This window comes from Eurosta solidaginis, chromosome 4 (genome assembly GCF_040869045.1).
Source record: "Eurosta solidaginis isolate ZX-2024a chromosome 4, ASM4086904v1, whole genome shotgun sequence".
NCBI lineage: Eukaryota > Metazoa > Arthropoda > Insecta > Diptera > Tephritidae > Eurosta > Eurosta solidaginis.
In genome coordinates, this window is record NC_090322.1 from 276,190,669 (window position 1) to 276,218,104 (window position 27,436).

At 33.6% G+C, this 27,436-nt stretch overlaps 1 protein-coding gene across 5 annotated transcripts in view; it reads right to left on the bottom strand.

Moving 5' to 3' along the window:
- Positions 1-27,436, bottom strand: part of Ten-a (tenascin accessory) — a 458,238-nt gene that overhangs the window by 85,208 nt on the left and 345,594 nt on the right. For 4 of the 5 annotated variants that reach the window (XM_067778438.1, XM_067778436.1, XM_067778434.1 and 1 more), the window contains one exon: positions 23,324-23,350. The exons of the other annotated variant lie outside the window; for it this stretch is intronic. In XM_067778438.1, the coding sequence (XP_067634539.1) occupies positions 23,324-23,350 (27 nt within the window). The remainder of the gene's footprint in view (positions 1-23,323; positions 23,351-27,436) is intronic. 5 annotated transcript variants of the gene reach the window in all.

The following is a 27,436-nucleotide window of genomic DNA, read 5'->3' on the forward strand; positions in this document are numbered from 1 at the left end:
TACTGCGCTGGGAGTTGTGTGCCCGTCGCCGCCGAGGAAATATGCAATGAAAAGAAATAGAGGCGCAGACAATTGTTTGTTCCAAGAATTACTTGGTAGAAATTCCACGAAAAATCATGATAAACTAACATAAGTTAGCTTTTTATACTCAGTTGAGCAGAGCTCACAGAGTATATTAAGTTTGATTGGATAACGGTTGGTTGTACATATATAAAGGAATCGAGATAGATATAGACTTCCATATATCAAAATAATCAGGATCGAAAAAAAATTTGATTGAGCCATGTCCGTCCGTCCGTCCGTCCGTCCGTCCGTTAACACGATAACTTGAGTAAATTTTGAGGTATCTTGATGAAATTTGGTGTGTAGGTTCCTGAGCACTCATCTCAGATCGCTATTTAAAATGAACGATATCGGACTATAACCACGCCCACTTTTTCGATATCGAAAATTTCGAAAAACCGAAAAAGTACGATAACTCATTACAAAAGACAGATAAAGCGACGAAACTTGGTAGATGGGTTGATGTTATGACGCAGAATAGAAATAGGTAAGATTTTGGACAATGGGCGTGGCACCGCCCACTTTTACAAGAAGGTAATTTAAAAGTTTTGCAAGCTGTAATTTGGCAGTCGTTGAAGATATCATGATGAAATTTGGCAGGAGCGTTACTACTATTACTCTATATGTGCTAAATAAAAATTAGCAAAATTGGATGAAGAACACGCCCACTTTTTAAAAAAAAATTTTTTTAAATTCAAATTTTAACAAAAAATTTAATATCTTTACTGTATATAAGTAAATTAAGTGAAAATTCAACTCCAGTAATGATATGATGCAACAAAATACAAAAATAAAAGAAAATTTCAAAATGGCCGTGGCTCCGCCCATTTTCATTTAGTTTGTCTAGAATAATTTTATTGATATAAGTCGAACAAAAATTTACCAATCCTTCTCAAATTTGGTAGGAGCATAGATTCTATGACGGTAACTGTTCTCTGTGAAAATGGGCGAAATCGGTGGAAGCCACGCCCAGTTTTTATACACAGTCCACCGTCTGTCCTTCCGCTCGGCCATTAACACAATAACTTGAGCAAAATCCGATATATCTTTACTAAACTTAGCCCACGTACTTACCTGAGCTCACTTTTTCTTGGTATAAAAAATGGGCGAAATCTGACCATAACCACGCCCACTTTATCGATATCGAAAATTACGAAAAATGAAAAAAATGCCATAATTCTATACCAAATACGAAAAAAGGGATGAAACATGGTAACTGGATTGGTTTATTGACGCAAAATATAACTTTGGAAAAAACTTTGTAAAATGGGTGTGACACCTACCATATTAAGTAGAAGAAAATGAAAAAGTTCTACAAGGCGAAATCAACAGCCCTTGGAATCTTGGCAGGAATACTGTTAGTGGTATTGCATATATAAATAAATTAGCAGTACCCGACAGATGATTTTCTGGATCACCTGGTCCACATTTTGGTCGATATCGCGAGAACGCCTTCACATATACATCTAAGGGCCACTCGCTTTTAAAACCCTCATTAATACCTTTAATTTGATATCCATATCGTACAAAAACATACCAGAGTCACCCCTGTCCCACCCTAATGGCGATATCTCGAAAAGGCGTCCACCTATAGACTTAATGCCCCCTCCCTCTTAAAATGCTCAGTAACACCTTTCGTTTGATACCCATATCGTACAAACATTCTAGAGTCACCCCTGGCCCACCCTAATGGCGATATCTCGAAAAGGCGTCCACCTATAGACCTAGTGTCCACTCCCTCTTAAAATACTCAGTAACACCTTTCGTTTGATACCCATATCGTACAAACATTCTAGAGTCACCCCTGGCCCACCCTAATGGCGATATCTCGAAAAGGCGTCCACCTATAGACCTAATGCCCACTCCCTCTTAAAATGCTCAGTAACAGCTTTCGTTTGATACCCATATCGTACAAACATTCTAGAGTCACACCTGGCCCATCCTAATGGCGATATTTCGAAAAGGCGTCCACCTATAGAACTAAGGATTACTCCCTTTTAAAATACTCATTACCACCTTTCATTTGATACCCATATCGTACAAACACATTCTAGAGTCACCCTGGCCCACCCTAATGGCGATATCTCGAAAAGGCGTCCACCTATAGACCTAATGTCCACTCCCTCTTAAAATGCTCAGTAACACCTTTCGTTTGATACCCATATCGTACAATCATTCTAGAGTCACCCCTGGCCCACCCTAATGGCGATATCTCGAAAAGGCGTCCACCTATAAACCTAATGTCCACTCCCTCTTAAAATGCTCAGTAACACCTTTCGTTTGATACCCATATCGTACAAACATTCTAGAGTCACCCCTGTCCCACCCTAATGGCGATATCTCGAAAAGGCGTCCACCTATAGACCTAATGCCCACTCCCTCTTAAAATGCTCAGTAACACCTTTCGTTTGATACCCATATCGTACAAACATTCTAGAGTCACACCTGGCCCACCCTAATGGCGATATCTCGAAAAGGCGTCCACCTATAGAACTAAGGATTACTCCCTTTTAAAATACTCATTACCACCTTTCATTTGATACCCATATCGTACAAACACATTCTAGAGTCACCCTGGCCCACCCTAATGGCGATATCTCGAAAAGGCGTCCACCTATAGACCTAATGCCCACTCCCTCTTAAAATGCTCAGTAACACCTTTCGTTTGATACCCATATCGTACAAACATTCTAGAGTCACCCTTGGTCCACCTTTATGGCGATATCTCGAAAAGGCGTCCACCTATAGAACTAAGGATTACTCCCTTTTAAAATACTCCTTACCACCTTTCATTTGATACCCGTATCGTACAAACAAATTCTAGAGCCACCCCTGGTCCACCTTTATGGCGATATCTCGAAAAGGCGTCCACCTATAGAACTAAGGATTACTCCCTTTTAAAATACTCATTACCACCTTTCATTTGATACCCATATCGTACAAACACATTCTAGAGTCACCCCTGGCCCACCCTAATGGCGATATCTCGAAAAGGCGTCCACCTATAGACCTAATGCCCACTCCCTCTTAAAATGCTCAGTAACACATTTCGTTTGATACCCATATCGTACAAACATTCTAGAGTCAGCCCTGGTCTACCTTTATGGCGATATCCCTAAATGGCGTTCATCCATAGAACTATGGCCTACTCTCTCTTAAAATACTCTTTAATACCTTTCATTTGATACACATGTTATACAACCACATTCCAGGGTTACCCCAGATTGATTTTCCTTATTTTGTCTCCATAGCTCTCAACTGAGTATGTTATGTTCGGTTACACCCGAACTTAGCCTTCCTTACTTGTTTTATTTCAAGAGCTATCAAAAAGTGAAAAAAATGCAAATGAAAATTTGCAGAGATATAAAAAAGAAGTCAGCACCAGTCGCAGAGCCGTTGAGTCGCTGAACTAAGTTTGGGCATGGTTGGTGGTCCAATTTTCGGTAAATCTACGTTTGAATAGCAACCAATACTTGTTGCTCGCATAAAAAAAGTACTCCAGAAAGAGACAAGTACGACTTCAAAATTAACCTAAGTTAATATAATGTTTAGTTCGTTAGTAATGAAAGAATTTAACTGAGTCCAAATTTATATATAACTGGAATATCTGAATTTTCGGACCTAACAGCCAATCGGTAATTAAATAACTAGATTTCGCCTTAAGAATATTCCTTCGATTTTTTGCCTTCAATTGTAGAAAGAAGCACGAAAAAAAAGAAAGCATGGCATACAGATTTGACAGCTAATAATATAGCTCCTTGGAACGGAACATATGTGAAGGTGTAGATTAATTACTTGGGACTTCATGCAGATTAGTATTTGTGTAAATGTGGTCTAAGTGCGCTTCTAGATAGCATACTAGCACTTTGTAAGTACTCCACTGCGTCCCAAATAGATCGCATATTCTACCGATTATCGCTGGATACATAAATATATGTATATCTATGTTTGTGTGCCCAAGTTGAGGTGTTTTAGCGTAAAAAACTATTTGTGGCATGTAGACACATTTTTGTAGTATTTGACACAATTCATTTTAAATGCCGACAAGCAAAAACGCTTAACTGTTGCAGAAAAATAGTCGTGGGATTGTGTAAGTTTTGTATGTATGTATATATGTATGTAATTGCCTACTACATCTAAAGTTTTACAAACATAAATGCACTATAGGGCGGTGGTGCAAGTTTTCAATGTTGGAAGAAGGTTGGGGAATTTCGACGCCGAGTTGCCATTTACATGATCTTTCACCAACAGGGTAACGGTAATAACAACACTGACAGCTGCCACCAAAACTTTTTCTAATGAAACTTTTCCTTTAAAAGATGCAAATAATTTGGTGAATATTTTCAGCACGGATTGTAAACGATTTGGCGATGAATTTGTGATTTGATAGAACTGATAAATTTGAATTTGGATTCGATAGGTGTTCTACGTCAATAATATTTTAGGGATGAAGATTTAAAACTCTCAACGAGACTGAAGGCGTGGTATGAGTGCTAATGACAGGAATCTTATTTATTATTTCTAATTGCTGTTTTTATGTACGGGTCCCTTTTTCGCTCTTATTTGGAATCCAAATCTATAAATAAAGTTTTGGTTGTAAAGATGGAGATTCGGGCTATTAGCGAGCTTTCGGCAATTTTGGTCGTAGTGCTTTGCTTAGCTATATTTTAGTAAAATAATAAACGATTGTGAGCACATAAAGAGATCTATTTGTACTATGGCACTATTGTGAATATTTGCACTGTATTACCGGCAGTTGCAATTGCACGCTAGATGACAGCGAAAGCTGTATTGTACGCTAGATTGCAGCGAAAGCTGTAAATTTTAATTGGTTGGCGGCAGTTGATATTATACGCAAGATGGCAACGCAAGCTGTAAGTTAATATACCAGCTGATTTCTGTTGATATTTGATAAGAGACTTTTATATTGGTTGCGCAAGATGCGGACGGGTCAGGCTCGTACACATCTATTTCAAAATCAAACCTTTGACATCATCTAGAAAAATGTGTTCAATATCGATCAATTCAATATCTGTCGATCTATTATCCTTCATTTCCAATCAATATTTCTTATAAATCCAAATAAGCTACTGGCATAACAATTTTCTACATAATTCAGACTCTGACGAATACGTACGACGTATTAAAATAAAAAAAATACTAATTAGTGTTTTTAAACTTGAAAATTAATTCGTTTTATGCCATTTATTATATATATGATATATATTAGAGTATATATACATTGTTTACTATGTATTAGGACACTGCAAGTTATATACTATAAGCGATTAGCCTGGGATGTATACTTAAAAAAACTACAGTTATGTGTGTAACTAGCAGATTCGAAAGAATTTGTTGTTTAGTTGATCTGCATCTCTTACTAGCATTCCCTCTCCCTCCCCCTTCCCAAACTTCTCTCACCCATTTTCCTCTTTCGTCTTCGTTTTTATTCACTCCTAACCCTTAATTTCTCCCTTTCTGCATCTTTTTCTCTCTCTTCCTGTTCTTATCTTCCTTTTTTCTTTATTTCAATCTACAAATCTCTCTCTAGTTCTCTATCCGTTGGGGATAGGTAGGCATGCATTCGTTAGTTATTCTGTTTCAACATATCATCTAACTCAATATGTATATATGTATGTGATGTGGCTAAATACTCCCACTGAACGCAGACTTGGACGTTTGGTTCGCAGCGAACACATACACAAATTGCTTTTTTTAAATGCTTTTTTTGTTTGAACCAATTTGGGAATATAATAAATAAATTAACTACTTTTTTTAAGTATTAAATGATTTCTGGCTCATTTATGTATTACGCAGGGGGAAATCTAATTACGGATAACACCGAATAGAATTTACCGAATATTTTTCAATATAACGCTATATTTGGAATAATAATAAACAAATTTAAAAGCTAAAGTTATTGAAAAGAGACCACTTAAGCAAAATTAAATTTCTTCTTTATTCTCTGTAATAACCGTATATTTCTGCTTTAAAAAATAATCGGTGTAAATTCAAATTTAGTCCGACGTTACAGGCAACGCTAATAATATTGTAACGATTTTACTGAAATTCCCCTTATTTGCAATCTTCTGCCAACGTTCGTATCGCTAAACTGTTGAATAAATAACTCCAATATTGAATAATGGAAAAATGACCTTTACTAAATTACTTCACAATAACACTTATACTTTGCAACGAATAGCTTGAACCAAACTGATTGATAACTCAAATGAAACTTACTCTTCGCCTCTACTGTCGCGCCTTTTATACTTTTTGATTTCTCATTGCATACTTCGAGGCTTTTCCATTCCAGAACTTACTAGTTAGTTTCAGCTACAAAATCGCCAGCCACACATACGTTTATAACTTCTCATTTGAGTAATACTTGCACAAATTATTGCCCTCTCTTGTGAGCAAGATATATGCATGCCTTTGTGCATTGCTTCTCCGCTGCTCGTATACGTACATATTATTGATTCGTTTATGTAGATACATAATGATTGATCTATGGATGTGCATGATATCACTGTTTAGCATCGGCTTAGGGATGGCAGCACCCCTTAGTTTTGTTAATATTCGTAACAATATTGTGGGGACATTTTTTCGCGATAGCCTTAGGGAATTTGTATTCAAGAATTTTTAAAATTTCTTGTTTCATGCCACTTACTTACTTAATTGGCGCTTAACGGTCTAAACGGTTATGGCCGTCCAACAAGGCGCGCCAGTCGCTTCTTCGCTCCGCCAACAGGCGCCAATTGGTCACACCAAGGGAGTTTAAATCGTTTTCCACCTGGTCCTTCCAACGGAGTGGGGACCGCCCACTTTCTTGGCTGGAGCATCATCTTTCATTCGCATAACATGGCCTAGCCAGCGCAGCCGCTGCGTTTTAATTCGCTGGACTATGTTGATGTCTACGTATAGCTCGTACAGGTCATCATTAAATCTTCTTCGGTACTCGCCATCGCCAACGCGTAGAGGTCCATAAATCTTTCGAAGAACTTTTCTCTCGAACACTCCCAAAGCCGCTTCATCTGCTGTTGTCATGGTCCATGCTTCTGCGCCATATAGCAGGACGGGTACGATAAGTGACTTGTAGAGTATGATTTTCGTTCGCCGAGAGAGGACTTTACTTTTCAATTGCCTACCTAGTCCAAAGTAGCATTTATTGGCAAGATTGATTCTTCGCTGGATTTCAGTGCTGATGTTGTTGCTAGTGTTGCTTGTGGTTCCCAAATAAACGAGGTCTTTTACTATTTCGAAATTATGGCTGCCAACAGTAGCGTGGTTGCCAAGGCGCATATGAGCTGACTCTTTGCTCGATGACAGCAGTTAATTCGTTTGGTCCTCATTCACCATCAAACCCATCATGCCACATTAAGAGTAAAAGTCCTTTGAAATGGGAAATTACATCGCTTAATTTGCATACATTTTCTTTATAAAACCTTTTAGATTTTTCAGAATTTTTGATACCATAAAATTGGATTGTAATGGTCAAATTTAGACTATTTCCAATACCGATATATTCCATGTCCGGATATCTCAACTTGTATTCTGACGTACGAACGGATAGAAGGATGTGCATTAGGGTGGAGTGATACCCTATGGATTTATTTTTTTTTTTTTTGTAATGGCCGAGCAATGAAAAGTTGTCTTTATAAGAGTTAACCAAAACAACCAAATAATATTTTCGGGGGATGGCGTTTTGAGGTGCCCCCAGCCCGAGAAGTTGAGCAAAATACGATTTTACAAAGCTCATTATTTACATATTTATTTTATTTCTTTTTTAATATACATAACTTTAGTAAAATTACATATTATAACTAAAAACGACAAATTTGAAATGGTGTTGTACAATTTTTTGTTGATAATAGTAAGTTTGTAATCAAGTGTATAAGAAAGACTTTTACAGGCACATAGTAGGCCATAAAAATCAATGAGCACAATAACAACAAGCGAAAGTAAATCAATGACAAAAAAAAAATTGTACCTACCGTCTTTTTCAGAGTTCAGGGCACCGCTAAACATACGATGAGTGAAACAAAAATTGTCAACCTTATTTCTGGTCTAGAATAGCAACTTTCTGAAGTTCAGCCAAAAGCGATTTCGAAAAAAAATAAATTCACTCCACCCTAATGTGCATAGTTCACTCGATCCATCTGATGACATTAGTATATGAGTAAATGGAAGGCTAGATCTATCTCTTTACAAACTAAATCCAAAATAATAATATTTACAAACGTCCGTACAATTACGTATGAAAATGATGTCTAAAGCTCAAATAAATCTTCACGATACTTGGTCAATCCATATGAGCCGCGTAGGCTTATAGCATACATACGAGAAGCTTTTATACAAAATGTCTATTATTTTAGCGAAAATTAATTTAAATAATTCAAATATGATATCTTCTTAAATTTTCAGGATTAAGGTACGATCACTTCCAACAGATCAAATTAATATTTAAAAAGATCTTCGAAGGATATTGTTCGTGGATAAAATATACAAGATGGCTTCTTGGGTACAATCAACTCTCCCAGAATGTAATATTTAATGTAACCCTTACTTCTAGAAATGTCGGCTGTTATATATGAGAGCCACCTCTTGGACGAACCTTTAATACATCACGGAAAAGCCGTTGGTGGGAATGTGTAGTGTTTTATTGCATTTTGGTTATTTGATATCCGACTTTTGTTATATTGGACTGGAAAAGGTTTATAATTTATTCAAATAGTCTTATGAAATCTAGGGTAGTCTTCACCTATTTATTCATTTTAGATAGTTTCGTAAAACGAGGAGCATACTTTATGGGGGAAAACTCGTTTAACAAATTTATGTGCGACCATTGGTGGGTATAACCTTACCCTCCGTGTACATTCAGTTCGAACTATGGATGCTTTATTATCTTCTATTTTTATTAAGACGCATGTCCATTTAAATTGTTGCACTAAACGACATTTCTATATATGTATGAAGGATTATGTACTAGAAGTTTAGCCATCACCCTAACGAAAAAGCGTTTCCATTTAATTAAACGCAATTTTTCCTGCAACTATTAAAATATAATATTTTTGATTACTTTTATGCAAAAATTTTGTTTGCATAAAAATTTGAATTTCAACTCTTCTCATTATTTATGCATTAAGTTTTCTTGCACGGTTGGTGCAATTCATCGAGCGCAAGTCGTTAGAACCACAAAAATACATTGCAAACAGAAATAATTTAGTAACGAATATTGTTACCAAAAACAATTCAATTGTATGCTGAATAATTTTGATAGCGAGCGAGCGTTAGATAATCAGCCTCTACCGCAGTCAACGAATTGGAGAATTTTTAGAAATTAAGAAAAAAAGTTCTACTTGCTCAGCACTTCACCTACTTTTTGCACAAAAAGTGCATTCAAAGCGTTATTGTCTTCGTTTCCGCACGAGCGAGTCACTTTCGTTTTATTGAGTTTTTAGAACAATGAACTGGCTCGTGTCACAAATATTTTGTGAATATGTTGATGGCTATTTGCTGCAAGTTTTCCAGTTTTTTTACTTGTTCGTTTATTCATTTACATATACATATACACACCCATACTATCATATCTAATTGCTTACTTCGCAAGCATAATAGAATAGATTGAAAAGAGGAAGTAAGATTTTCGCGCCATTATTTGCAACGAAAAAGTTGAGTTCATTTGAGTTTCGTTCAAGCAGGGCTTCCTCCGTGCCTACTTTGGCGAGAAAAATAACAATAACATCCCGCTTGGTCTGCATTGTTACAGTTTCAATTTGGTTTTTTTTTTTTCATTTCGTCTAACTACATATTTTCCTATTGTTCACTTCTCTAGTTTTTCTTATTTGTTGCCGTTTACTTACGGTGCCACTTCTTTTGCTTTTGTTATGCGCTGCCTCGCTGCTTTTAAGCTATTGTTCTACATTATTGTTGTTGTAATTTCATACTTGAGTGACAATAAGCTCAAACGACAACAGTTCGGTGGGTTGTTGGGATCCGTCCAACACTGGCAACCACACAGCAGTAGCGCGCCGTTCTGGAAAAGTAAGCAGCGGCGAACAAGAACCTTTTGGATGTATAAAACAACAAAATAAAAAATGAATTAAATTCGAGAGAGAAACAAAGGAATCCCGTCGCGTGATTTATAAAAATAAAAATAAATGTAAGGCGCGATAACCTCCGATGAGATCTAAGGCCGAGCTTCTCTTCCAATTTGCGTCGTGCTCCTCTTGATTTTCCCTACAAATTGGTGGGGACGGGACCTACATGTTTTATGCCGACTCCGAACGGCATCTGCAAGGCAGATGAGTTTTCACTGAGAGCTTTTCATGGCAGAAATACACTCGGAGCGCTTGCCAGTCACTGCCGAGGGACGACCCCGCTTAGAAAAATTTTCTTCTAATTGAAAAACCTTATTTCTAAAATTTTTATGTTGCTTTGCCCGGGAGTTGAACCCAGGGCGTACGGTGTGATAGGCGGAGCACGCTACCATCACACCACGATGGCCGCGTGGTTTGGCTGCTAAAAAGGCAAGTAATCAGCAACTGTGGCGATTACCTGAAAACGCAATAGTAAGAGATGAACACTGCATGTGAGCAGGGTTATGAGGATGTTATAAGTGTGTGTGTGTGTAGGTAGATGCAGGGTACAGCAACAGGAAGTAAGTCAGTTTGAGACGTAAATAAGTTTCTTTGTGACTGAAAGCAACTCAAAGTAAAGGACTGCTGCTTTGGCTGTAACTATTTTTCCTGTGCTTTTCTATAAGACCTATTATTTGTTTTTTGCTTTTGTTATTTGTGTATATGTATGTATATACTTTGTTTTTATACCTTTCATGAACATGAATGGTATACTAACTTTGGTCCAATGTTTGTAACGTTGAGAAATATAGAAGATAGTCTCACCACTAAGTATACCGAATTGATCAGGGCGACGAACTGAGTTGATATAGCCATGTCCGTCTGTCCGTCTGTTCGTCCGTCCGTCTGTTTGTTTGAATGCAAACTAGTCCCTCAAATTTTGAGATATCTCAATGAAATTTGGCACAAGGATGTATTTTTGTATTATATTAGATAGTTGTCGGATCCGGTAGGATCGGACCACTATAACATACATATATCTCCCATACAACCGATCGTTCAGATAGAAAGATTTTTGGAATTTTCTCCCTTAATTTCCAATATAAAAACGTTAAACTTGGTGATATTTATTCTAATATATCACAGAAGATTTCATGAAAAAATCATTTCGATCGGAGCTATATATAATATATATCCCATACAACTGATCGTTCAGATAAGGGGTTTTTGCAATTTTTATACCTTTCATGAAAATGAAATGGTATATTAATTTCGTCACGAAACCGAAAATTGTAAGTCCTTAAAGGAAAATAGATAGACCCACCATTAAGTATACCGAAATAATCAGGTTGAAGAACTGAGTTGATTCAACCATGTCCGTCTGTCCGTCTGTCTGTTTGTATGCAAACTAGTCCCTCAATTTTTGAGATATCTTGATAAAATTTGGTGAGCGGGTGTATTTGGGTGTCCGATTAGACATTTGTCGGAACCGACCGGATCGGTATATCCTCCATACAACCGATTTTTCAGAAAAAGGGGATTTTTGTAATATCTTACCCAATTTAATAGATTGAAGCTTCAAATTTCACAAAATGCTTACGTATATAGCATATATTGTTGTCTGAAAAAATCATGGAGATCGGTGGTATATATATTATATACTTCATATAAACTGTCATTTTGACCCCTTTTTTGCGGCTAGAATCTTCAAAATTCATCAAATTTCATCAAATAGTAACGTTTTCGTCATATATTTTTGAAATACGTGATTCGTAGTCATAGTTTTTACACGCAGACCACAAAAAACCTGAAACTTTGGATCCTCACACAAAGTACCTACCTGTTTTTATACCTTTTATGAAAATGAAATGGTATATTAATTTCGTCACGAAACCGAAAATTCTAAGTCCTTAAAGAAAATAGATAGACCCACCATTAAGTATACCGAAATAATCAGGTTGAAGTGCTGAGTTGATTTAGCCATGTCCGTCTGTCCGTCTGTCTGTTTGTATGCAAACTAGTCCCTCAATTTTTGAGATATCTTGATAAAATTTGGTGAGCGGGTGTATTTGGGTGTCCGATTAGACATTTGTCGGAACCGACCGGATCGGTATATCCTCCATACAACCGATTTTTCAGAAAAAGGGGATTTTTGTAATATCTTACCCAATTTAATAGATTGAAGCTTCAAACTTCACCATATACTTTCGTATATTGCACATATTGTTGCCTGAAAAAATTTATGAGATCGGTCATATATATAATATATATCCCCCACAACCGATTGTTCAGATAAGGAACTTTTCGTAATTACTGCCTTATTTTAAGAGCTAGAGGCTTCAAATTTCAACGAATGTTTACGTATATAGCATATATTGTTGTCTAAAAAAATCATAAAGATCGGTGGTATATATAGTATATATCTCATACAACCGATTGTTCAGATAAGAAACTTTTCGCAATTTCTACCCCATTTTAACAGCTATAAGCTTCAACTTTCACCGAATACTTACGTATATAGCATATATTCTTGTCTGAAAAAATCATAGAGATCGGTTGTATATATAGTATATATCTCATACAACCGATTGTTCAGATAAGAAACTTTTCGCAATTTCTACCCCATTTTAACAGCTAGAAGCTTCAACTTTCACCGAATACTTACGTATATAGCATATATTCTTGTCTGAAAAAATCATAGAGATCGGTTGTATATATAGTATATATCTCATACAACCGATTGTTCAGATAAGAAACTTTTCGCAATTTCTACCCCATTTTAACAGCTATAAGCTTCAAATTTCACCGATTGCTTACGTATATAGTATGTATTGTTGTGTCCAAAAATCGTAGAAATCGGTGATATATATAATATATATATGATGGTATATATAGTATATATATATAGTATATATATATTTTTTTACGATTTCGGCCCCATTTTAACAGCTAGAAGCTTCAAATTTCACCAAATGCTTACGTGTATAGCATATCTTGTTGTCTGAAAAAATCATTGAGATCGGTGGTATATATAATATATATCTCATACAACCGATTGTTCAGTTAAGAAACTTAGCGCAATTTCTGCCCCTTTTTAACAGCTAGACGCTTCAAATTTCAACATATGCTTACGTGTATAGCATATATTGTTGTCTGAAAAAATCATAGAGATCGGTGGTAAATATATTATATACCCCATATAAACTCTAATTTTTGCCCTCTTTTTATGGCTAGAAGCTTCAAAATTTATCAAATTTCATCAAATAGTTATGTTTACGTCATATATTGTTGAAATACGTGATTCGTAGTCATAGTTTTTACACGCAGACCACAAAAAACCTGAAACTTTGCATCCTCACACAAAGTACCTACCTGTTTTTTATTTTATATTTATCTTAAAAATCGTTAAGGTATGTAGATCTGTTCACTATATATTTCTTATCTTATACATCCGATTATTCGGAGATTACGAACGGGATAAGATTATTGTTCAGCCCCATTCATGAAAGGTATGAAGTCTTCGGCACAGCCGAAGACAGTCCCGTTCTTACTTGTTTATTTTATATTTATCTTAAAAATCGTTTAGTTATGTACATATGTTCACTATATATTTCTTATCTTATACATCCGATTATTTGGACATTACGGACGGGATAAGATTATTGTTCAGCCCCATTTATGAAAGGTATGAAATCTTCGGCACAGCCGAAGACAGTCCCGTGCTTACTTGTTTCTATTACTTTTATTTCATTGCTTTTGTTTAGTTCTTCATTTTGAGTGTTTTTAGTTATTTCCCAACGCCGCGGGTGTTCCCAGAAGACTTTTACCTGCTTTTCAATTTACTTTGTTATAAGCTATTTAAAGCTATTTAGCCATTAGAGTTGAATTGTTATTTAAGAGAACAAACACGAATCCGAATGTGAGGCTCTACTATATAAAAAAATATTATAAATTTGTTTAGTCTTTATGAATTGGTTTGCACAATATTCAGCACATATATGATTGGTATGTGAAGTAAATTGTAAATCGTAAAGTAAATCGATTATCACTAACTTACGTTACTCATACGCCATGTCGCACGCAACCAACAGATTTACAAGAATATAACTTTCGCGTTTTGAATTTGGATTTTACAATAAATGCAGAAGAGATTACTATCTTCAAAACGAATTATTGCTGACATATCTAGTAATGTAAACTGGAAATTATGAATACAGTTGAAGCTTAAGTTTTAAATACACACATTTTAAAAACACATACAGACAGCTATTATATCGATAAATTGTACAGTTACTTAGTTACATATTTTACTTAAAAAAAGGAACAATGCCAACCAGACTGGCAAATGCCATTGCTTTAAAGGCCATTAATTTTTATTTCAATAATTTACAGTGGCAATGTTGTGGCGAAAATCCGGACGTCTGTAAATCCTCATAAATAAATTGCATATTAAAACAGAACAAAAATAAAAGTTATACAACAACAAAAGCAATGGCTGCAGTTGGACAGTGAAAAACAGCAAAAACAATCAGAATAAATATTTTTAAGAGCTATATTTATTATGGTAACTCAAAAATTATAGCTGGAATTAATATATTTAGTTAGTTTTATCTACCCAATTGCCCGAACTATGTGATCAGCTGGCTGGAATTTATTTATTCGTAATTTTTGGGATCCGTATTCTATACAATACTTTTGTTCTATATGACGCTTAGATATCCGCAGAATGAATGGACTTCATACATAACGCCTGCATAGATTTAGCCATCTTTAATAGCTTGACTTTTTTTGCATTATAGAGAGGAAGAATTTGAATTTTGGCCATAACCAGAGTTATTGTACTACATAACTCCGGCCCGGTTTAGGCGCTTCCATGTGCCTTCATGGAAGTCATGCTCAGAAACTGAGTAAATTCTAACTATAAACTCTTTTATTTAGAGTAGGTCGGTCGCTGGTCCACTTTGGGGAAAGAAAATCTTTTCAAATAATGAGTTAGTCACAGAATGACCTCTACAGCAAATTTCAAGCAAATCGCAATATACACTTTTTTATTCAGAATAAGTATACCGCTGGTCCACTTCCTGGAACCTAAAGTTTCTCAAATATTATCTTTGTTAAAAAAGGTACCCCTGTACCGAATTTCAAACGAATCGCGCCATAACTAAAATTATTTGGAATAGGTCGGCCCTTGGTACATTTCCCTGGCCAATTTTTAAATATACATAAAATTGTATCAAAATCAAACACACGTACAGAATTCATATATAGATTAAGATTAAATGACAGCCGACCAGAGTATCGTATTCATTACAAAGTCTTACGTCGTATATTGTCTTTATGATTTCCAACTTAAAATTTGATTACAACGTGAACTCCATAATGGAGTTAATCATTTTTTGTCATTTTTGTATTTCTGCTATGCCACATCGAGTTGAGTTGTAGATGACTCTCTCAAGATTCTTGTCGCTCAATTTTCGGTTGGGTAAATAAGTCCATATATATACATAGCTGCGCCACATAAGCAGTTTTTAATATAGATGAGCTTTACACAAGCTTATGAAAGATGTGTTGTTTACACGTATTTTTATGGAGAACGATAGATTGAGCGAAACTGGCGCCATCTGATATGAAAAAGTAGCCAGCTCTCAAATTTTGGTGCAAGTCAAGCATAAGAAGAATATTTTGACGTTTGCTTTGGCTAGGAGTGTTGCCATACTTTGCAAGTGAAATTATTTTTGCCAAGCGTTGGTAACTATTCTAAAATGTTTCGCAATTAAAAACTGCAATATAACAAATGAATACGACACAAAATATGTTAGTAAGTATTTTTGTTGTATAGGAAGAATGCTTATAACAGTTCTTGCGAATGGGCAATGCGAAATTAACTTTAATTGCCAAGTCTGAAGTTCCTTCATATTTATAAGCGCAACATCTTGGTTGATTGTGGCAATGTTACTGGAATGTATAAGTTTGCGTTAACCGCATCTATATGAAAATCTTCATTGTGCCGCGGCCTTTAATGTGAACCAATATATACACGCTCACATGCACACGAATTTGCATTTGCGGATTTTCGTATTAGAGAAGGTTGTCTATTCTCTGCCCACAGGAGCCCCGTTAACAGGAAAGTAGCACCTCTACATTTGCACTGAGCACATGTACGCACAAAAACTACATTTTGGCTATTGTAGGAATAAAAATAATAAACATTATAATAATCTATATAATAATTTATTTTAGTTGAATTCTCTCACTTAATTTTGCTTTCAAAGCAAAAGCCGACGTAGAGATTAACTAGTTACTATGTTCATCTGGCTTACACTTGCAGAGCAACAAATTATATTTTAACTCAGAACTGTGTTCTTACTAGTGTTTAAATTTATAAACTTTTGACAAATTTTAAATCTCACTCTAAGTTGAAAAAAATAACCCTGCAAGTAGGTCAAAATTAACACACCAGTACAAGAAATGTTGCACTGACTTCACTAGAAATTTTAAGTCTTGTAAGACTTTTGATGAAATGAAGTAGGCATTGCAGAAGTTGTAACTTTTTTGGTGGGTAGTTATAGTACATTCATATACATATGTAGAAGTGCAGGCATATGAATGACGGCTAAGCGACTCCCCCACTCATATGTGCTCTTGCCCTTCCCAAAGCCACTTGATTCGCGTTTAATCTACTTTGCAATTATTTAAATTTCATGTGTGCGCATATTTCCATTTCCATGAAAATTTTTTGTGCTTTTGTTGTTTTTGTTATTGTTGCTACTGGTATTGGTGTTCAAATATTGGTTGGTTGTATTAGCATTTGCATTTCATTTTTATTCGACTGTAAGCAAATAACAATGTTGACCTGCCATCATACTTACAACCACAACCGCAACAACACACAGTCGAATAAGCTAGAATTTGTTGGTGCCAATTTGAGTGTTGGCATTGTTTTTATTATTCTGACGTGTTGTTTATTTGCATGTTTAAATGAAAGCCGCAGCTACTACATTTGCCTTCATCGGAATTGGATTAGAGTGAAAAGGCGCCATTAGTAGGATCTGATAAGTTTGCATGTATGTATGTGCGTACATAAATATAATGCGTATCCTCTCGACGATTACCAGCTACTTTTAGTACCTTTTGGCGAATTTTAAACCTAAACGTTTAATTTTTTTTCTACTTTTGAAGTAAAGCTGGAAAAGATGGATGGTCGTTTCAACTTTTAGGTGACGAGAGTTACGATTATATATATTTTAAACATGCTATCAGCGCCAAAGTGATATAACCCTACACAAAAATTATACTCTCAATGAAGTATATTTATGGATACTGGTCGGTTTCGTATCGGCAACGCCAATTTTGCGGTGATAAGCTTAAAAATGTAACCTATGTTTCGTAAATATTGGCAAGTTTTTTCTTTACATGTACATATAAACATCTATATTTGCGGGCTAAAAACGCTTATCATCACTTAGGTAATGTTTAGGGGACCCATCTAGCGACAATTATTGAAAACTCGCGGCAGTGGTACAGAACTCTCTACAAAACGGGTAGTAGTGAATAGCGGAGACCCGAACCTCTGTTGGTCATAGTGATAACCCATAGCTGAATCGGTCATAGAAGTGGAGAATTGTGTATATGTAAAATGGAGAGACATATTTCAGATGCAACTGAGTATAATGTTTACTGAAATTTAGTAGTAGTAATTTTCTAAGCGTAGATAAAGTTACACACCAAACAGTTCATACAAAGTTTAAGTGAGTATGCATATATGTACATGTAAAAAGAACAGCTATTTTTTAAACTTAACTTCTGTTGCATATACAAATAACACTGTTTTTCATTTTCCGTTTACCTTTTTAAAAATTAAAAAATATTTTTTCGTTTTGCGAAAGTTGCACAACTTCTCCTTGACGTTTTGACTTTATGGCACTTTGATATTTTTGCATTTTTGTCTATTTTTCTGTTCAAAATTAAAACATGAAATTTTTCAAACTGAAATTAAAACACAAAAAAAAAAAAATTTCGAAACATTTCCGAATTTTTTCCAAAACGATTTGAGCTAGGTTAACATAGTTTCAGTTAAAAAATTCATAAAGTTTTTTTTTAAAAAAAGAGAGCTGCTCAACCCCCATACACTTATAACAAAGAGTTTTTATTTGTTAATTGTCGTCACTCGCCGTATTAGCAACAACAAAGCAACGAATTCATGTCGAATGTTTTCTCAAGGAAATTTTGGTTAGTTTTTTTAACTACATCCTATATATTTATGTGGTGTAGTGAATTTGCGTAATTAGGATTTTTGGAAAGAGAATTAATGATTTAATTTAATTCTATAATTAAAAGCACTCCCGTATGCCCTCACATTTATATATAATTCGTATGGAAGTTTTGGATTTTCATATGTAAGTGCAAAGCAAAAGCACTTCCATATGAAGAACGAGCACTTCGGTATAAAAAACAAATTTACACTAACAACTTGAAAACTAACAAGTAAGGAAGGCTAAGTTCGGGTGTAACCGAACATTACATACTCAGCTGAGAGCTTTGGAGACAAAATAAGGGAAAATCACCATTTAGCAAAATGAACCTAGGGTAACCCTGGAATGTGTTTGTATGACATGTGTATCAAATGAAAGGTGTCAATGATTATTTAAAAAGTAGTGGGCCTTAGTTCTATAGGCGGACGCCTTTTCGAGATATCGCAATAAGGGTGGACCAGGGTGACTCTAGAATATGTTTGTACGATATGGGTATCAAATTAAAAGTATTAATGAGGGTTTTAAAAGGGAGTAGCCCTTAGTTGTATATGTGAAGGCGTTTTCGAGATATCGACCAAAATGTGGACCAGGGAGACCCAGAACATCATCTGTCGGGTACCGCTAATTCATTTATATATGTCATACCACGAACAATATTCGTGCCAAGATTCCAAGGGCTTTTGATTTCGCCCTGCAGAAATTTTCCATTTTCTTCTACTTAATATGGTAGGTGTCACACCCATTTTACAAAGTTTTTTCTAAAGTTATATATTGCGTGAAAAAACCAATCCAATTACCATGTTTCATCTCTTTTTTCATATTTGGTACAGAAATATGGCATTTTTTTCATTTTTCGTAATTTTCGATATCAGAAAAGTGGGCGTGGTCATAGTCGGATTTCGGTCATTTTTTATACCGATGCAAAGTGAGTTCAGATAAGTGCGTGAACTGAGTTTAGTAAATATATATCGGTTTTTGCGCAAGTTATTGTGTTAACGGCCGAACGGAAACAGTGTATACTGTGTATAAAAACTGGGCGTGGCTTCAACCGATTTCGCCCATTTTCACAGAAAGCAGTTATCGCCATAGAATCTATGTCCCTACCAAATTTCACAAGGATAGGTAAATTTTTGTTCGACTTATGGCATTAAAAGTATTCTAGAAGAATTAAAGGAAAAAGGGCGGAGTTACGCCCATTTTGAAATTTTCTTTTATCTTTGTATTTTACTGCACCATATCATTACTGGAGTCGAATGTTGACATAATTTACTTTTATACTGTAAAGATATTACATTTTTTGTTAAAATTTGACTTAAAAAAAATGTTTTTTAAACGTGGGCGTGTTCGTCATCCGATTTCGCTAATTTTTATTTAGCATACATATAGTAATAGGCGTAAAGTGCCTACCAAATTCCATCATGATATCTTCAACGAATGCCAAATTACAGCTTGCAAAAGTTTTAAATTACCTTCTTTTAAAAGTGGGCGGTGCCACGCCCATTGGCCAACATTTTTCTAATTTTCTATTTTGCGTCATAAGGTCAACGCACCTACCAAGTTTCATAGCTTTATCCGTCTTTGGTAATGAATTATCGCACTTTTTCGGTTTTACGAAATTTTCGATACCGAAAAAGTGGGCGTGGTTGTAGTCCGATTTCGTTCATTTTAAATGGAGATCTGAGATGAGCGCCCAGGAACCTACATACCAAATTTTATCAAGATACCTCAAAATTTACTCAAGTTATCTTGTTTACGGACGGACGGGCGGACGGACATGGCTAAATGAATTTCTTTTTTCGTCCAGATAATTTTGATATATAGAAATCTATATCTATCTCGATTAGTTTATGCCGTTACGGATTACCGTTAGGCGAACAAAGTTAATATACTCTGTGAGCTCTGCTCAGCTAAGTATAAAAATGATTCAAAAATATATATAAAATGTGTATTCAAAATTGATTAATTAAGAAAATTATAATTACTCCAGCCATTTAACGTTTCGACCTCGGAATTTGAAATAAGACTTGCGAACTTGCATCCTTCTTTATATCGACATTATTTTAATGGTAATAAAAACCAATGTAAGTAGCATGTGCACGTCTTGAGATGTTCGGCACCCAGTTCGAAGTTGAACATCATGAAATTCTCCACAGATTTAGCCTTAAATACTTTTTCGTGGTCTCGTACATTTCTATTGTTAAGATGAAAAATGTTCTTTATAACCAATACTTTAAACTGTCAAAGTACTGCCATAAAGACGAATTAACATGTTGAGCAAATGTAGTAACTAATATTTCTAGTCAGTAATTTGGCGTAAATTCCAACCACTGAGTGGGTCGTAACTACTCAAATTTATTACTCAACGACTGCTTAATATTGGTCTCTCCTGAAAGCGTCCCATAACCCTTTACAAATGATTAAGCCTTAAATTGCCTTTTGGTCGTAAACATTTTACTAAAATTAGGACAAATAGGTTGCTAAAATTTTTCGAAAATTGTTCAAATTTTGAGAAAAAATTAAATAAATAAATAAAACATGGTATAAACTTTTTAAATTTTGCGTATTTAAGTGTATCTTTCATTTTGTATACTCTTTGTTCATAAAACTATCTATAGATGCTACTTAAAGTCTAACGGTATTTCATCAAAATTCTCCCAAAGTAATCAGGAAATATAACAGGAATTGTAGGGCCAGGCTTGAATTTCAGTAGAATATTATATTAAATAAAACAAGATGCACTACACAGAGTTTTTGTTTATATGACATAGCAAGGACGGTTGTAATCTTAGTCCAGAATCGTTAAAGCCGCCATAAGTTTGTCAATAAACAATCATATTCGTTGCAGCCACTAAACGATTCAACAATTTTTTTTTTTTTTTTTTGTAATGTTGTAAAAATGCGCATTGCTTATGTTGTTGTTGTTGTATGTCTATGCATGCAGCTATGGTTACAATATTATGCTTACGTAAAGCTGTTTTCTGCACGATGAAACTTATCGCAAAAGTATCTTAGTTTGAAAAAAAGTTAAATTTGTGTTTCGTTATATGGCGTAAATATTAAGTTTCGTAAACAAATAAAAATAAAAATTTAAATAATAAATTTATTTCTTATTATTTTCATCGTCGTTCCTTTTTCATACGCAGCAAAATCAAATTTTCTACTTTTTTGTTGTTTGTAGGAAATATGTATGAATATGGTCAAGGATTATATGGTTTGTTTGTGTCTGTGTATGTTAAGGTTGTAGTGGTGGGATGATAAAATAAAAGGTTTTAAGACGCTCACAAAGGGAAAAGTGGGATGGTCTGTATTTTGTATAACATTTTTTTCTTATATTAATTTATCTTGATTAGTTTTATTTGCTGTACAATATTTTTAAGTCAAATTTACTATTGTTTTATTATTTATTTATTAGCACATGTAAGGAAGTCATTTTTTTTTTTTGGGATTGGGCCGTGGCACATTTATGGTGTGTTGGGCAATTTGTTTAACGCATGTTTTTCATATTTTCTCTGTTGTGATATTCGAGACTAAGACATTCTTTGTTTTGTATCGATAATTTGCTTGTCGATTCATCTTTTAATACTTAATTTAATTATTTGCACGCTCACTTGAATAAGTATTATTATGTATATCATCCTTAACAAAAAAAAAAAAAAATATATATAAGTATTATGTTTACCAAAATTTAAATGTGATTTAGAATTTTTACTATGAGTTAAAAAGCAAAAAATAAAACATTTTAGGTGTCAAAATAATACAAGTTTTGAGTGATGAAAAATTTTAAAACTTAAATAAGAAACGAATAAAAAATTTATTTGAGGAACTTTGCAAATTTTTCTACTTCTTTAAAAATTACAAAAAGGGATTTCGTGAGAAAAGCCGTAACTAAACAAAAACAAATTACAAATTGGACGACGTGAGTTAAAATTACTTTCGTGAACTTTTTTGTTGTTGTAATTTGAAATTATTTACATTTTGGACATGATTTATTTTCCACTTAATGAATGAGTACATTAATAAAAGAGAGTAAGAAATAACGAATCAATAAAACAACAACACATGCAAAGTAGCTGCAGAGTTTTATTACACCAATTTCGCGGCCATGAAGTCTTTCAACTTCATTTGCAACTCCACAGTCACTTTGTTTTGGTGGATGCATGGTTTGGCTGATGATTGGAAATTAGTTCATTTGATGTTAGTGACGTTCAATAATATTTCAAAATAATTACATACAAACAAAATAAAACAAGAGAAAAAAAAAACAAAGAACAAAAGCACATTATTAATTGAATCAACAAAATACACATAGACACTTACACATACAAACATACAATTCTAATCGATAATAAAAATATATATTTTTTTTATAATAAGAGTAATAATAATAGTATTTTGTAATATTAATATTAATTATAATAAAATAGAGCATTTGCATATTCGTTAAATCCATCGCTAATTACGTTAGGCATTCCATCGCGTTTAAAACACATAAGAAAAAAGTTGTTTCTGGAATTATTTACAGTTTGTTGCTTCACAAGCAAGCTCGTGTAGTTGTTGTGTCGTTGTCATTTATATATTTAGTAAATAATAAAAAAGAAGCTTAGTCAAAAAAAAAAAAACAAGCAAATATTTCGAGTGAGTAAAAGTTATTGGAGGAAAGTTTTTAGTTATACGAATGTCAAAGTTGCTTATGTGAATAGTTGAATGGGCGTAGAATTCGTCAATGCAAACGAAAACGAAAAAATTTATAAATTTAAAAATTTTTTATTTTTTGTTTTTTGTCTTGTCTCGTGCAACAGATTAAATAAAGCATTTTTAGGAAATCAAAAGAAAATGTGTTGTTTTTGTTGTTGCTGCTGTCGATTTTAAGGCACTTGTGAAAACTTTCTCTGCAGAGTGCCGATTTTGCTGAGAGCGCAGTTGTCAACTTACCAAGGCGTGAATGAACTCCAGAAGAGACTTTTCGTGAAATTTTTATAAAATACAATGCGAGTGCGGCGTTTATTGGTTTTCCCCATTTATGATTGTTTATTGAAATGTTTTCATATTTTTTTAAATACAAATTTTTTTGTAACCGTAAAGCGACAAAAGGGTACACAGACATGTACACAAACAATAAAGACAGGTTAAGAATTTAAAACAGAAAAAGGAAGACAAAGAGACAAACAGAATTGTTTAGAATATTTTGACTTTTTTAGTTTAATAATTTTTTCTTTTTTATTTTAAATATTTTTATTAAAATTGCAAAACATAATTTTTTTTTCAATTCCCTACAAAAAAAAAAAACATGTGCAAGCAAATTAACGCAAGAGATAGAAATTTAGTTATTTAAATAAAATAAAACTTATTCAAAAATTACGTTTGAAAAACACACACAAGGCCAAGGGTGGGCTGTCGCACTGGCACGCAAAATATGGTCGCTCCGTTAAAATAACTCAATACTTAATCATTTATTGGTTAGTACTTAATAAGTTAATACTTTTACTTAAATAAATACTTATTGACATAAAACTCATAACCGAAAGTTAAATCCAACTCAAACAAAATAAGTAATTGGACGAGCACAACAAAAATTTAAAAAAGGTAACAAAAAATGAATAAAAATAAAAATATATATAAAAAAGAACGATAAAAAAACTAATGAAAAACTAGTGAAGCTATTGGGTTTTTTTTAATTGAATACAAAATCGTTAACATTGCTCATGTGTGCTCATTTATTAGTTCCTTAAATACATTCTAAGGCCACTGAATGTCGAGCAAGAGAAACGTTTTACAAAAGTTTTTTTGTACTTTTTTCGCTTTGTTTTTATTGTGGCCTTTAAAAATTTGGACTTTTTTGTTTGATTTTGCTTCATACAAAACTAAGCATTAGTTTAAGAATATTCAATATTTTTCATTTATTTTACAAAATTTGCCCATCAAATTTATTTACGTTCGTACTTCAATTGCATATAGATAAATATGTAAGTAGAGATATGTGTGCATTACATTTAGGTTTATGTATGTTCGGATTGGTGGAACGAAACATAAATAAACAACAACAACAAAAAAGTACACTCCTCTAAAAGAGCTGAGCTTTCTGTCGCCTACTTTTTGTTATTCATCAGTGAATATAAAAATATAATAGAAATTTGATACAATTTAGTACAGATTTTAAAGCGATTTCTAGCGTAATATTAACTAAAAAATTCAACTCAACAATAAAGACGAACTGAGGTGAAAGCAAATTAAAAATAATCAACATTTAGTCTCCGAATTTGCTTTGTTTAAGCATTTCGGTTTTTTTTTGTTTTGGTATGACAACGACCCCTTGGCGGTCTCCCCCATGAAGAAATCCGTTTTGCGTACCGATACCTGAATTCACATTTCGCCTTAAAAGTGGAAAAATTGGATTAGAAACAATTTTAATGCAGTCAACAAAAGCTTTAAATTTAAGTTTTTGCGAAGAAAAAGCAGCAAAGGATATAAAAACGGCCACACAGATATCTGCAATTGAGACACTGCGTTGTTTGCTTGGTTTCTTATTTTTTTGAGCAATCTACGATAATTGAAGATTTTTTCTTTTTTTTTGTTTGATATAGCCTTCCAAAGTAAACATTTGACTGTAATATTTTCAAAAGCACTTATCAATCAAATCATTTTTTTGTTGCAAATTGATGGAGCAGAAGTTACTTAATCACACAGGCATCATACCGTTTACCCAGATCAAAACAGCGACCAACTCAAACAATCGCAATGTTCAGAAAGCGCGAAAGAACCACACTGAAATTTTTATTTTTCACAAAGCATTTTCTTTCTGTTTAGCAGAGGTATACCACTAGTAAAGATTTGGGTATATATTAAGTGGAAGTACTCAAAACTTCGAAAGTTCAGACTGCGGTATGGTGGCTTTTATCGAAATAAGTGGACCTTATGTTGACCTGACTTCGCTTGACTTCAATAGCTTGCCATTTAAAAATTTATTCATGTCACTAAGCAGGGCCTAAACACATATGTCTTTATCTGCACAAGTAGTTGTGCTAACTAAAAACTGAAATTCTTGAACTGCTTGCGAGCTTTTGCAGAAGACGAAAGCTTTCTTGGCATCTCTTAATGCTACTCTCTGCATTGAACTTTTATGTTAGAAATCTGGTAAGCCTAAAATTTGGAGATCATTTAAGAAGGTTTTCTATAAACCGTTATTGCAATTCCATGAATTATGAAAATCTTTTAGCAATAGAATATAAATTAAGCTTTAAATATGACCCTTTTTTATCTCTGTTTACTAAAATAACCAAAACTATGATTTTATTAGAAATTATGATTTTTTTGGAAAAGAAAATCTCTAATAAAATTATTGAAACAGAAAAATTTTTCTGCAATTTTTTTGTAACAATTTGGTTAAATTTATGCACAAGTTGTTTAAAACGCGATATATACCCGAATTCGTATATATAACCCTTCCGTTACATCCAAGCAGCCGAAATCTACGCTAAAAACACTTATTATTATAATATGAAAGCAAGTAGATGATGTTGATAGATTCAACGCGATTTTCAAGTGATGTAATACCAGAAGATAAAAATTGGCAAACAAAATTTTAAATTTTTTTAAATTTTAATTTAATTTTTTTTTGGTTTTTTCAAAACCGTTTACAGCTTACATTTATATGAGAAGATATTGGAGTTAAGAAAACTTTATAGATCTTTAAAACTCGTAAATTCCAAATAAGTTATATGTACGAATTTGAGAATATTTTCCAAATAGTTCTCCCCGATCTCCAATTAAAATGTAGAGCTCAGTAAATACAAAAATCTTTAATTCACATCGGCCAGATACAATTCAAATTAAAATAAGCGTTGATGTAGGTGTGAGCAATTCAGGCATCGATTTAGACATATAAGCACTTTCCGACTTAAGAAATCTAAAACTGGCTTTTTAACAAAACAATCCGCACTTAATATCAATTCATATTTGCACATTGAATGACACTAGTCAGTTTTTTATAAGAAATTATTATATTTTGGGATGGTGGTTTTTTTTTAATTTCGTGGTTTTAATGACATTTGACGGGGTAAGGCAAACGCAAGGAGGTGAAAATCTAGACGAAACACAAACTCAATGAAGTGTTATCATTATTTCGCTTTAGGTTTTTTCTTTTGTTTTGAATATTTATTCGTTTGTATAAAGAAACTGAAACAGAAATATAAAATTTAAAATAAAATATTAAATGCGAATTTAGATTAACAAAATATAAAGTTGATTAAAAAATGGTTTTAAAAATATTAGTGTTTGAAATTGGCAATCCTAAAGTAGACAGGAAAAGAAAAAGCTCAAATTAAAGCTGATATTTACACTAATTTTCCTAGAAACTGTTTTTCGTTTAAGTACATAACTTGAGTTAAGGTCAAAGAACAAGAAAAAAGCTTGTCAAAAAATGTAAGTCAAACTAAATAAGCAAAAAACAAAAACATTTAAATGTAACAAAAAAAAAAACACGCCGGTTTGTAAAACATACATAATTGAATTCTGATTCTAATTTCCATTTAATTTCCAACGTATAAATTGGTAGACTGATTGAGGGGAGTTTGGGGTGGATTGTAGGGAAATTGACATCGGGATTTGAATACTTATTTATTTGAAGTGTGTTTAAACTGAAAAGCAAGAGAAAAAAAAAATTTTTTGTAAACTAGCCTCTCATGTTTTTGAACGAAAGCATGAACACCGGGCCACTTCACAGACATGAACAATAATTGGATACAAAAAAAAAAAAAAACAACAACAAAAAAAAAAAACAATTTATATTTACCTAGATATCTAATATAAATAGAAATATGACCTTCTTTTTTTTATTATTATTTGATATTTTTTAATATCTTATTTGAGCTTTTTCTCTCCATTGCATCATATTTTTTCTTATCATTTTTACATAATTTAAATATTATATATACGCAACTTAATTCTACTACTAAATTTCGCGCATCTTGCAAAGAAAACTTTAGGGTGCAATCATAAAATTTAAAATTATTAGTAATAATTTTATAATGAAATTTTAAGCAAAAATTT